The sequence below is a fragment of the Artemia franciscana genome, chromosome 21 (assembly GCF_032884065.1).
Source record: "Artemia franciscana chromosome 21, ASM3288406v1, whole genome shotgun sequence".
In the NCBI taxonomy this organism is placed as follows: Eukaryota; Metazoa; Arthropoda; class Branchiopoda; order Anostraca; family Artemiidae; genus Artemia; species Artemia franciscana.
Genome location: NC_088883.1, coordinates 6137074 through 6150062, shown reverse-complemented (window position 1 = coordinate 6150062; position 12989 = coordinate 6137074). Strand labels below are relative to the sequence as shown.

The following is a 12989-nucleotide window of genomic DNA, read 5'->3' as shown; positions in this document are numbered from 1 at the left end:
CCTTGGCATCATTACTTCTTAACGAAAAGCTCAGCCAATTCTTGGCTAAATTGCGGTATTTATCCGTGATGCTATTTTTGATAGAGTCTATAGGCTAGTAAGTTCGTCAGAGAATATAGTGTGGTTACAGATGTCCATGTGGGATAAGAAGTATGTTTTATAGGCTGTGTATATATTCCCCCTGAAAATAGTTCTTACATGAATGATTATACATGGGACATATTAATTGAGGAGTATGTTAATTATGTTGAGCTGTTTAGTGACCATTTTTCTGTACTACTAGATAATTTCAACGCCGATATGAGTACGATTACAGATATTGAAGACACACAGTTGGATCTTGGCAACCATCTTTTGTCAAAAATGGAGAGTATGGTTGAATGGTATGGAAGAAATGGATGCCCGAAAGGCAGGACAAGCAAAGATGAAACTAGGAGGAAAAATAGGTGGGGCCATAATATGATAAATTTTGGTAGAGAGGACCGGGTGATAATTTTGAATGGAAGGGTGGGAAAAGATCATGAAAGGAGAGATTTTACGTGTTTTGGTTCGGGGAAGCCTAGTGTGATTGATTATATTATGGTTGGTAGGAGGTTATGGGAAAAAAGTTTGGATTTTTATATTATGGAAGTTGTAGGATCAGACCATCAGCCAATAGAGGTGGTTGTGAAGGCATGACAGGTGACCAAATGGATGAAAGGGAGGAAATATGAGAGACATAGTCGGAGGAAAGAGGGAAAGACGGAGGATAAGGGTAGGAAGTTAATGAAACAGCAGATTCGTTTAGATTTTAAGGAGGAAAACCATATGAAAGAATTGTTGGAAAGTGACAGATGCAGAAAATGGCAGAGGAATGCATATATATACGGGAAGAAGGGAAATTAGAAAGGGCCGTGGAAAAAATAGCAGAGGAAGTATATCAGAAATGTAGTGGAGTATCAAATATGAAGGAGATGGTGAGAAATACAAAGGAATTCTTTGATGAGGATTGTCGAAGGCTGAAAGTAAACCTTGTTGAACTTCTCAGGAAAGTGAAAGGAGCCTAAAATGACCAGGAAATGAATAAATACTTATCGGAGCACCGAGCAGAGAGAAAAATCTACAAGAGATTAAAAAAAAGAGAAAAAACAAGTAGAAGAGATTAGGGCCACAAAGATCAGTGAGGAATACTTTTCAAAAGACCCAAAGCAGCTTTGGGGAGGGGGAATTCAAGGCCAACAATCAAAAAATTCCTCCCGCTGAGCCGTGAACAACATACCTGGAGCAGGACACTAGCGACAGGAAGCAATATGGAGACGTTATAGGGGTTTAGCAGAAGAGCTGCGGGAGCAGAATGGTTTCCCTTTTAGACAAAGAGGATTATAATCTCTCAGAACCGATCAAGGGAGAGGAAGTATGGGAAAGCCTAAAAAGAATGAAGGGATCTTCAGCACCAGGAGTGAATGGAATACCAGTGATGATTTGAAAAATAGGGAAAACAGTTCTAGTGCCGTCATTAACAGCAGTTTTCAGTCTAGTGACTGAAAAAAGGAAATGGCCTGATCAGTAGAATTTGTCAGTAGGAATACCAATTTTTTAAAAAGCTAATAGGCAGGATCATAGTAATTATAAAATAATTAATTTAGGAAATGTGATGAGTAAGATTTTTTGCAAGGTTATAGAATCAAGATTAGGGAAGTGGTTGGATGAAAAGGAAATGTTATCCCCTTTCCAGATAGGGTTTAGAAAAAAACCATAGCGCAACTGATCATATTTTTACTCTGAGAATTTTGGAAGAGAAGTCTAGGAAAGTTCAAGTTTAAGTTCTATTTATTTTCCTAAAATAACAATAACAAAAACAATATACCAAAGGGCTCAATGGCCCGTTATTTGGGAAACGGCATACAATAAATAAAGAATCGTAAAACTTGTCATAAACATACTAACCAACATCTAAATATCTATATATATATATATATATATATATATATATATATATATATATATATATATATATATATATATATATATATATATATATATATATATATATATATATATATATATATATATATATATATAAATAAGTTGTTTGTTTGTTTGTCTGTCGACTGACGTCATGTTTGTGTGTCGACTGACGTCATGTTTGTCGACTGACGTCATTATAAGGATTGAGCTGTATGTCGCCATGAAGCTGTTTGTCGACTGACGTCATGTTTGTCAGCTGATGAAATTACAGACCGGGACACCGGGACACAAATGACGACCGGGACAGAGGGAACATAAATGACGACCGAGACACTCAAAGAGAAATTACAGACTGGGACACCGGGACACAAATCACGACCGGGACACAGGGAATATAAATGACGACCGGGACAGAGGGACACAACTACAACAGGGACGCCAGGGGCACAGTAGGGATATATAGATGACGACCGGGACACAGGGAATGTTCGAAGAGAAATTACAGACCGGGACACCGGGACACAAATGACGACCGGGACACCGGGACTATAAATGACAGCCGGGACACTCAAAGAGAAATTACAGACTGGGATACCGGGACACAAACGACGACCGGGACACAACTACAACGGGGACGCCGGGGGGCCCAGGGGGATATATAAATGACGACGGGGACACAGAGAATGTTCGATTAGCAATCACCATCAACAAAGCTTAAGGACAATCATTAGAATAATGAGGTATAGATCTGAATACGGATTGTTTATCCAATGGACAATTATATGTTGCAAGTTCAAGAGTCAGTAAACCTGACAATCTATTTATATGCACAGACAATGGGACAGCGAAGAATGTTGTATATTCGCAAGTTCTACGTAGTTAAAAACATATATATATATATATATATATATATATATATATATATATATATATATATATATATATATATATATATATATATATATATATATATATATATATATATATATATATATATATATATATCTATATATCTATTCACAGGTGGGACACAGGGACACGACTACAATGGCACGTAACTAATATGGCGCTTAACGACTTACACGCGCGGGGGGGCTTGGGGGCGCGAAGTGCCCTCACCAACTAGGTGTTGGAGTGGCGCGAAGCGCCACCCCAACAGCTAGTAAATATATAAGGAAAAGAAATCAACTCACCGGCAGTCCCCACGAAACAGCGACCCTCACATCACCCGACAATAAAACACAAATTAAAATTCTCCTCGTCATCAAGGATACAACACCAACAAAACAACAACCCAAAAAAGAAAAGAAAATAATAAATAAACCATAAGAAATATTTAATAAGAAGCCTTTAATAAGAAACTTTTCTTCTGTCTCTAAATGGAGCCAAGTGTTCGTGACTGCTGGATCTCAGCGGGTACCAAGTTCCAAGCACGCCCCACAGTCACAGGAAAAGGGGGAAGGTTATTTGCAGCATTTTTAGACCTAAAAGGAGCATATGATAATGTAGTAGGCACCTGTTGATATTAAACCTGTTATCTTTCGGACTACCCCATTATTTTGTATTGTTGCTGTGTTAAATGTATAAGTACGTAAAGTTAGCAGCGAGAGTGGCGGGAAAGTTCTCAATTCCAGTGTTATCTGTATTGGGACTAAAGCAGGGATGTGTGCTGTCACCGAAATTTTTCCCCCTTTTCCTGTGACTGTGGGGCGTGCTTGGAACTGTTTGGAAAAGTTTCTTATTAAAGGCTTCTTATTAAATGTTTCTTATGGTTTATTTAATATTTTTCTTTTCTTTTTTGGGTTGTTGTTTTGTTGGTGTTGTATCCTCGATGACGAGGAGAATTTTAATTTGTGTTTTATTGTCGGATGATGTGAGGGTCGCTGTTTCGTGGGGACTGCCGGTGAGTTGATTTCTTTTCCTTATATATTTACTAGCTGTTGGGTTCTCAATTCCAGTGTTATCTGTATTGGGACTAAAGCAGGGATGTGTGCTGTCACCGAAATTTTTTAGCCTTTATTTAAATGATGACCATGAAAATTCCGTTAAGAGCAATGCACCAGTGATACCGATAGATTTGCTTAAACTGGGCTTTCTACTATTTGCTGAAGACATCGTATTACTGGTTATATCAAAAGAGAAACTGCGACAATTATTGGAGACTACGGAGGTTTATTTGGAAGAGAAGAAGTTAATCCTGAACACATCGAAGACAGTGGTGATGGTGTTTGGTCGTAAAGGCATGGAAAGGGAAGATGTGAATTTTTCCTTTAAAGGTAAAACTATATCAGTGAAAAATGAATTAGTTTATCTTGGGGTTAAGGTTACTAGTAATGGGAAATTCAGTGCGCATCTGGATCTAGAGAATGAAAGGGGAAGGTATATTAGTGGTGAAATAACGAGAAATAGTCTTAGACGGTTTAGAGATATTAGAGTAGATAAGAGGATTGGGACAAGTAAGATAGTACCGGCGATGCATTATGAAGCAAAGGTTTGGGGCTATCAGAAAAGTCCGAAATTTGGGGTGGTTATTATGAGATATTATAATCTCAGGATGAAAGTTTGATACATATTTTGTGTGAATGTGTCAAATTAAATGACTGGAAGCAAGAGATATATGATATAGAAAAATTGAATGAGGTATGGACGGTAGATAGAATGAAAGAGACAAATTTTCCGAGCATTAAAAGGATAGCAAGGTTTGTTAGGATTAGCTGCACATCGTGAGCATTTTCTTTAAATAGTATTAATTTATTTTAGTTTAACTTGTTGTTTTGTTTTTTATGTAAAATTCCTATGGCACACGGACTTTCTCTGGAATAGACTATTATAATTATTATTATCATTATTACTCCAAATACACAATAATTGTTAAAGTAAACCTGGCTCTTGTGTCCTAATGTCAACGTAACCAGGTCTAAATTTATAGTTAAAACTAAACTATTTCTCTGACAACAGTCACTTCTAGCCTCGAAAACGCAACGCCAATATAATTCTTTACTTTGTTCAGCCATTGAAGACTCCAAAGATCTGTTTCAAGCCTCAATTTTGAGCCATACACGTAGAGACTATACAACTTCATGAAACTTACCCTGCTTAAAGTATTTTAAAACTATGGATATGAGGTTTCTAAGTCCTTCAAAAATAAGACAAGGAGCAAAAAAACAATGGATATGAGCGCTCTGAGCTCTTCAAAAATCAGAAAAGGAGCAAAAATTTTTGAAATCAGTAGGTGCCTCTGAATAATAAAACATGAAACCATGGAACATAAAAGCCTTAGAATAATAGCAGCAATGAAAAATAAGACTGTTGTAATGGAAGTCTATATTCAGCTACTAAAGCGTAAAATATTTGAAAGCCCAACGTTACAACTTAAACCTTTAGTCCTAGGGGTAAATATTTCAAGACTTTCAAAATTTAACTTTGCCAGGTATGAAAGAACCAATAAAAGCAATGTTCCATTGTATTCATGAAAAAGTTGCATTCCTATACCCAAAAAGAATCCGTGCCATGATAGAAGAACGAGCAATATGAGATCACTCCCACTTTCACCTCCAACATACCAGAGTTTGTAAGCCAAAAGACACGAAACCACAGAGGATGGCAGTCTGTATCCAACCAATAGCACAACCGTCAATTGATTAATAAAAATTAAATCTTCAAAATCCACATGCCCATATAAACTGCAACAACAAACCGCCAAAAAACTTGCTAGCACAATATTTGGCAAAAAAAAACCTATCAAATGAGGATGGTAGCACCGTCAAGGATTCTCAAATCAAATTAGTATTAACACAAGCCATGTTTAAAGCTAAACAACTAAGGCTATAGCTCAAATAGTATTTAATACATTTCTTAAATTTGGCTTGCCATATAACATATTTCTATGAAGTATTACAGTTGACAGGATAAAACAAAAAATAACTGGCTCTGCAACTAAAGAATTATCAGAAAATTAGACTAAACAAGATAAAATGACAAAGCATGTGGAAAAAATTTTTGCCTCCCTGCATGGACCATAATCTCAAAATAAAATTCTTTGATCAATGAAGAGCTACAGGATAAATAACCAAGACCATTCTTTACTGTCATCAGCCACTGAAGACTAATGCTCTCTTTAAATCTTCAATTTCGAACCATAAGAATACTGACTATACTACTTCATGAAATTTATTCTGCTGAAAGCCTTTTTTTCTGTTCCTTGCAACGAGCTGCAGGTAAGAACCAGCTAAGCAGAAAACCATGGATATGAGGGCTCCAAGTCCTTCAAAAATGAAACGAGGAGCAAAAATTTTCCAGGCCATCAGGTGCCTTCGAAGAATGAAACATGAAACCATGGAACATGAAAGCCTTAGAATAGTAGCAGCAATGAAGAAATAAGAATGTTGTAATGAAAGTCTATATCCAGCTATTGAGGCGTAAATTATTTGAAAGCCAAATGTTGCAACTGAGACCTTTAATCCTTGGACTATATATTTCAAGATCTTCAAAATTCTATTATTGCCTGGTAAGAAAGAACCGATAAAAGCAGCGTTCCATTGTATTGATGAAAAAGCTGCATTCCTGCCCGAAAAGAATCCATGCCATGATAGAAGAACGAGGAATATGACATCATTGATATTCCTGCTTTCACCTTCGACATACCAGAATTTGTAAGCCAAAAAACACGAAACCACAGAGGGTGCCAGCCCGTCTCCTACCAATAGCATAACCGTCAGTTGAATAATAGAAATTAAATTTTCAAAATCCACATACCCATATAAACTGCAAAAACAAAACACCATTAAACTTGCAAGTACAATGTTTGGCAGAAAACTATGAAATGAAGATTGCAGTACCGTCAAGGATTCACATATCCAATAAACATTCACACAAGCAATGTTTAAAGCTAAACATTTAAATAAGTTTGATCTTTTCTTTAAGAAGAGAAGTAAAGACGTTGACATTAACGCAAGTGATAAACGAAATAAAACAAAAGAAGTACTGCTATCAATACTAGATAGCGGCTTGTACAAACTATTATTGAGACACTCAGGACCATTTTCTTCTCTGCAGTGCTCAAAATATTGATTTAACTGAACTAAAGCTATAGCTATAATAGCATTAAATACATTTCTTAAATTTAGATTACCATTTAGCAGATTTCTATGAAGTATTAGAGTTGACAGAAGAAATCTTAAAATAACTGGCTCTGCAATTACAAAATTATTAGAAAAGTATACTAAACAAGAGAAAAATAAAGCTAATAGGCTAAATTTTAAATCATCAAAACATAGCGAAGAATGTACTTTCACAATATAAATGGAGACAAAACTCATTACACATATTAGCATAGTCTCAATTAAATGAGCTAAGTATTCATTATAAATCAGAAACAGGATAAAAATATTACTTAAAACTATGACTAGCTCAGAAGCTGGATTATTACTCCATCTTCTTTTGTTTGAGAATATCAAAGGGTGTATACTAAAAGCAGATAGAAAACAGCCAACTAAAATAAAAAAAACGTTAAACTGTGTGCAGGTCTGCTGGAATTTCATTTGAATAAATTTCAACACGTTTTCACTTTCATTCACACTAGGTGATTCAACTGAATCTATTCTAGAAAATAAATTCTCCAACTCCAATCCTTTCACGGGTGATGGTGTGTAAGAAACATACTTGTCAAGGTACTGCCTCACTTGCGCTATATTTTGATGCAGTGCCAAAGAATAGAGACTGTCCTTAGGGGATAACGGTAAAAGTCCTTTTACAACCTGGCCAATGTTCGAAAAAGGTATAGGAATACCAAGAATGGTTGATAGTGTGGGCACCAGGTTCACCTGTGGAATTTTTCCATTTGTATCGTTTGTGAAAGGGTGACTGTTGCTATAGGCAAACAATGCAGCATCTACTTCATCTTTGGTGTCCCCTCCATGATCTCCAGTTGATGTCATTCCATGGTCGCCAAACACAAGAAGTAAACTATTGTCTGGAAGATTATCCATGACTCGCCTTACAAGTATATCCATTTCCTTTAGTTTCCTTTCCATTTCTTGATGATTTGGGCTATATCTATGACCAGCATGATCTACTCCAAGACAATGTGCTATTAGCAGTTTCCAATCATTTTCCTTCAGTTCTTTAAAGATGTGTCGTTCAACTCCTTTATCTACCGTATCCAAGTCCCAAACATCAAAGGAAGGATAGGGATAGGTCCGCATAAACCTCCTAGGAAATATGGAATCCCAAGTATCATCTCCCATCTGTACAATACTACTCTTTTGTCTCAGCAACTGATCAATGATGTTGTCCTCTTTGATCTCTGCGCCACCAAAATTAAATGCAGCCTCGATGAATGTTGGAAAAGTTCCAGTTGTCATGCTTTTCAATCTTTGTAATGTAGTGGTCGGTGGGTCTGCTACAAAATTATAAAGTCTTGAATGACTGGTATTCTGTTTTGAGAAAGTATAAATTTCATTAAGACCAGTATGGCTCATGAAATCATACTTCATTGCATCTATAATAAACAATACGACTTGACCCCACATTGGCTTTCCATGGTATGTAGGTAGGTTATTAGTATCAGGAGTCGAGACCTTTTGGAGCAGAAATCCTCTGCAGAAAAACACTATGCCAAATAATGCAACCTGACATGTGAGAACCAAACTTAACCATAAGCTTTGGCTTCTCTTAGGTAGCATTTCTATTGTAACAAGGTGTCACTTAAAGGAGGCTACCTAAATGTGAAATGTTTACAGATAAATATTCTATATCAGTAATTTAACTACATTACACAAGTAAGAATTGTTTCTTAACGTGTTTCCTTCTCAATAGCCCCTAATAAATTTGCAGTCTAAATATAGTCTAGCTTGGATAAAAGTGAATGTTTCTCTTTTTCATTATTGGACAATTATTCCTGGCGAAAATTTTATATGGGAACGATACTGGAACCTTTATTGTTACAAACAATCAATGGGCTTACAAGGTAATTTCAATCTGAAATACTAACCTCCGGATACCGTACAGGGAACCAAAGTTTGAAGTAAAAATTGTCTTTGCAGCGATAACTCCAACCTAGTAAAGTACGATCCACGGCCCGTTGTAATAAAAAGTTGAACAACGCGTTTAAAAAATGGCAGGTGAGAAAAGGTTATCACTTCTAAGCAATTCGAGAATGTGTTTTCCTTTATATTCAAGATGTTTCACCATTGTTTTGTCTGGCTATAGAGATTTATGAGGAAGACTAAATCAAAGTGTTTTTTGGTATTTATTAATAAATAAATAAACTCAAAACTCAATTGTTATCTAAATTGATCCAGAAAGTAAATAAATAGAAAGTAATTTTGAAAATAAATTCAAGAAAATTTCGAAGAATAGTCTTAAATCCATAATTAATATATGAACTCGTCCAAAATTATAAAAAAAATATGATATGTAAACGAAACAATGTATTTTATTTCTCACACACACATGTTTTTCTTAATTTTATTCTACTTACTACAGAAAACTACATATGTCACAAAAAGGCTTTTCTTTTTTAATAAAAAAAAATAACTGAAATTGGGGAAATTGTCTACCCTATCAACAAATGAAATGACACTACCTATCAACAAATGAAATGACATTATTTTTATACAATCCTAAAAAGGGCTTATGCCCCATTTACCTCTCCCTAACTAGAATTATCTATCCTGGATTTTTCTACAATTAGTATGGCTTGATGCTCAAAACTACTTGTTTTTAATTCAAGTCTAAATTAAGATTATAATAAGATTAAAATCAATTAGTTGTGGACATCAACCCATGGATAATTGTAGATTAAGCCAAGATGATGTCAAATGATGTCATTTCATTTTCTGATAGAATAAGCCTATCTATACTTCTATCTTCATTTTAAATATATAAAAATCAAGTAGTTTTGGGCATCAAGCCGTTGCTAATTCTAATAAAACCAAGACAGATAGTTCGAGTGAGTGAGAGGCAAATCTGGCACAAGTCATTTTTAGGATTGTATAAAAATGATGTGGCTTCATTTTTTGATAGACAAGTCTGTCTAGAATCTATCCATACGTCATTCCTAGGGCAGATTTAAGGTAGATAGTCATAGAACTAAGGAATGAAAGATCAGATTGGAAAAATCTATCAAGTGAGAAGAAAATTTCCGAAAATTACTCTGCTCAATGTGACTTATATTTCACCGTTTGCAAAAAAAAAATTCATATTCAGCATCAATTTTAATCACCACTGGATTGACTGTAGATTGTTGTATATTATGAAATAAGTATCACCAACTTTGAATTTATGAATTTTGTTCCTCTCAATGGTTTCTATGTTAAATAGCTCCTGTTCAGTTTTCTGATGTAAGTTTGACTATTATCGTCATAGATTGCTTAGAAAGGAGCTAAAATAGGCACATGATTGAATTATATATGAGCTTAGATTAGCCCCTTTCCTTTTTACTCACACTACTGTTTGTGAATGACAGCGTATTTTACTAAATATATATATACTTTAAAAAAAAATGTGTGGATTTTCTGTTTATTACAAAACTAATCAGTTGAAGTTTACCGAGAAGCAGGATCTAAACTTACCTCTAACTTACATTTTATTTTACTGTTATCCTGGTATTGGTGGAGTGGGTTATCAGATAATAGTTATAGATTAACTCCGTTGCTTGCTATAATAGTTATCAGAAGATTAGCCCCTTTCCTTTTTACTCACACTACTTGTTTGTGAATGACAGCGTATTTTACTAAATATATATATACTTTAAAAAAAAATGTGTGGATTTTCTGTTTATTACAAAACTAATCAGTTGAAGTTTACCGAGAAGCAGGATCTAAACTTACCTCTAACTTACATTTTATTTTACTGTTATCCTGGTATTGGTGGAGTGGGTTATCAGATAATAGTTATAGATTAACTCCGTTGCTTGCTATAATAGTTATCAGATTAATAAAATCTGATAACTATTATTATTTAATTCATCTAATCTCTAATATAGTTACAACCCTAAAAATCCTCTGGATTCCTAGTCATCCTGGAATATTTACCATGAGATGGATTACCGCAGAGTGACTTGAACTCACATCCTCCGAATTCGAAAGAGAACATCAAAGCCAATCTGCTTCGGTAACTACTATTAATATTTAACTTTGTCACATGTTGGTGTTTTAAGCAAAGTTGCTGCAGCTAGTGGTTTCTTACTCATGTTTTGATTTTCATTTCTTCTTTTCTTTTTCCTCTACTCCGTCTTTTCACTCCTTAGCAGTCAGGTAGTGCTAATAATCTGATCTCTTCTATTATTTAACTATTCGTCATATGTTGGTGTTTTAAGCAGAGTTACTGCAGATATTGGTTTCTTGCTTATATTTTGATTTTCATTTCTTCTTTTCTTTTTTCTCTATTCCGTCTTTTCATGTCATATGAATAATTATGTTTCATATAGTGAATAAATATATATAAAAGTTCTAATTCTAAACGTGTATACACTAAAATCTACGAGTGGAGATTTACTTGAATGTCACGCTAGATCGAAGGCACGACCAGCATCAACTAATATATTTAACAGTAACAGCCTTGTTCCAAATGGCAAAAGAATATTCACTCCTTAGCTTTTTACTTTATTATGAATGTAAAAATAAATACCACAGTGACTTATGAAATTTAAAAGACATCCTAAAAATACATGAAAATGAGCATTTAAATGTTGGAATTCTAACATATATGCAGGAAGCAGAAATGCAATAATTCCTAAGACCCAAAAACTAAAAATAAAAACCCACGGTTTAAATTCTAATGTAATATTATACCAGATTAAAGGTATAAAATACCACAGAAGATATTGAGCAGTAATGACCTTGTTCAAAATAACAAAGAAATAAGTAGTTGCGAACATTCCCAATTCTAAATTTACAATGCTAGAAAATTTATATGTAAAAAATAAGATGCAAATACTCTGGAACATAAATGGTATGTAAGTAAGAATCACAACATTGTCATATAAGTAGAAAAAGTACCAAAAAACCGAAAAATTATGTTTTTTATCATGACGTTGCACATGATAAATATATGTTTCCTTGAGAAACTCCCATCCATATTTGTTAAAATAAAGAGTAGTAAAGAAAACAAAAGTGACAACTGTCATTGCTAAAAATTGTAGCTGCCTTTTATTGACTTTCAAAACATTATTTGCCAGAGCAAAATATATTAGAGGAGTGTAAATTATGGGGTACAATTTAATATGAATAGCTAGCCCATGAAAAAATCCAGCTAGTAAATATTGCTTTTGTCTTACAAAATACACACTACAGATTACTGGAAAAAGAACAACCGATTCTGAACTTCCTCTAGTGGATATTACAATCACGGCAGGGTTGTAGAGCCAAATACACGCACTTATGAACTGATGATCTGAATAAGGAACTGATTTATAAATAAGCCACGAAATCAGAATGTCGAAAATAACAAAAATAATTTTCCCAGCTGCATTGCAAATAAACACATTTGCAGTCAAAGCTTGGGCAAGTAACGGAGTATATCGATAGGTTTCTTGATTGTATGGTGATTCTCCCATAGTTATATACTTTGCTGCACCAGTGTATATTTCATAATCAATGTCTGTATATTTCGGTTTAATATGTTGGTCATGAATGTAGCTCCAGAGCACAAGGATAATGCGTAACAAAAATCCATATAACAAGTGATAGTACACATTGCTATTTTTGAGCGGACACTTCTTCGGTTCCATTTTATCTTCAAGAATCATAAAACCACACTGTTTAGTCTACAAAAATATGCATGTAATATATGCTTTAGAATCGTATTTTAATTTCATCTCAATTATGATTATCATGATTCATCTGGCTTTTACTCTCGCATCTTGTCTAATACTTTTGCCATATTATGAATCTCTCTTAATTTCCAATTTTCAGCGTTGCCTTATATATTGTGTCTTTGATTTATGACGTTTGAATTTAGTGATTAAGCTTAGCTGTTGGATACATATGATATGGTTTTGATGTATGACGTTTGATTTTTAGCAACTAAGCTTTACTCTC

The 12989-nt window shown here is 34.5% G+C and overlaps 2 protein-coding genes across 2 annotated transcripts; both read right to left on the bottom strand.

The window, feature by feature from the left end:
* Positions 1-1070: 1070 nt before the first annotated feature.
* On the bottom strand, positions 1071-8630 carry LOC136041070 (GPI ethanolamine phosphate transferase 3-like). Its single transcript, XM_065725623.1, has 3 exons — positions 7609-8630; positions 5440-5630; positions 1071-1099 (listed from the first exon to the last, which is right to left on the bottom strand). The coding sequence occupies exons 1-3, from the start codon at positions 8628-8630 to the stop codon at positions 1071-1073; spliced, it is 1242 nt and encodes a 413-aa protein (XP_065581695.1).
* A 32-nt stretch (positions 8631-8662) lies between these two features.
* On the bottom strand, positions 8663-12679 carry LOC136041068 (GPI mannosyltransferase 1-like). Its single transcript, XM_065725620.1, has 2 exons — positions 11949-12679; positions 8663-8666 (listed from the first exon to the last, which is right to left on the bottom strand). The coding sequence occupies exons 1-2, from the start codon at positions 12677-12679 to the stop codon at positions 8663-8665; spliced, it is 735 nt and encodes a 244-aa protein (XP_065581692.1).
* Positions 12680-12989: the final 310 nt, after the last annotated feature.

Excerpts from the sequence above, each read along its gene's own strand:
- LOC136041070 (XM_065725623.1), bottom strand. The coding sequence starts at position 8,630 with ATGCTACCTAAGAGAAGCCAAAGCTTATGGTTAAGTTTGGTTCTCACA. Across the intron at positions 5,631-7,608 it reads GTGAGGCAGTACCTTGACAA|TTTATATGGGCATGTGGATT; the intron begins GTATGTTTCTTA and ends TTGTTGTTGCAG. Across the intron at positions 1,100-5,439 it reads ATGGCACGGATTCTTTTTGG|ATTTTTCTCTCTGCTCGGTG; the intron begins GTATAGGAATGC and ends AATCTCTTGTAG.
- LOC136041068 (XM_065725620.1), bottom strand. The coding sequence starts at position 12,679 with ATGGAACCGAAGAAGTGTCCGCTCAAAAATAGCAATGTGTACTATCAC.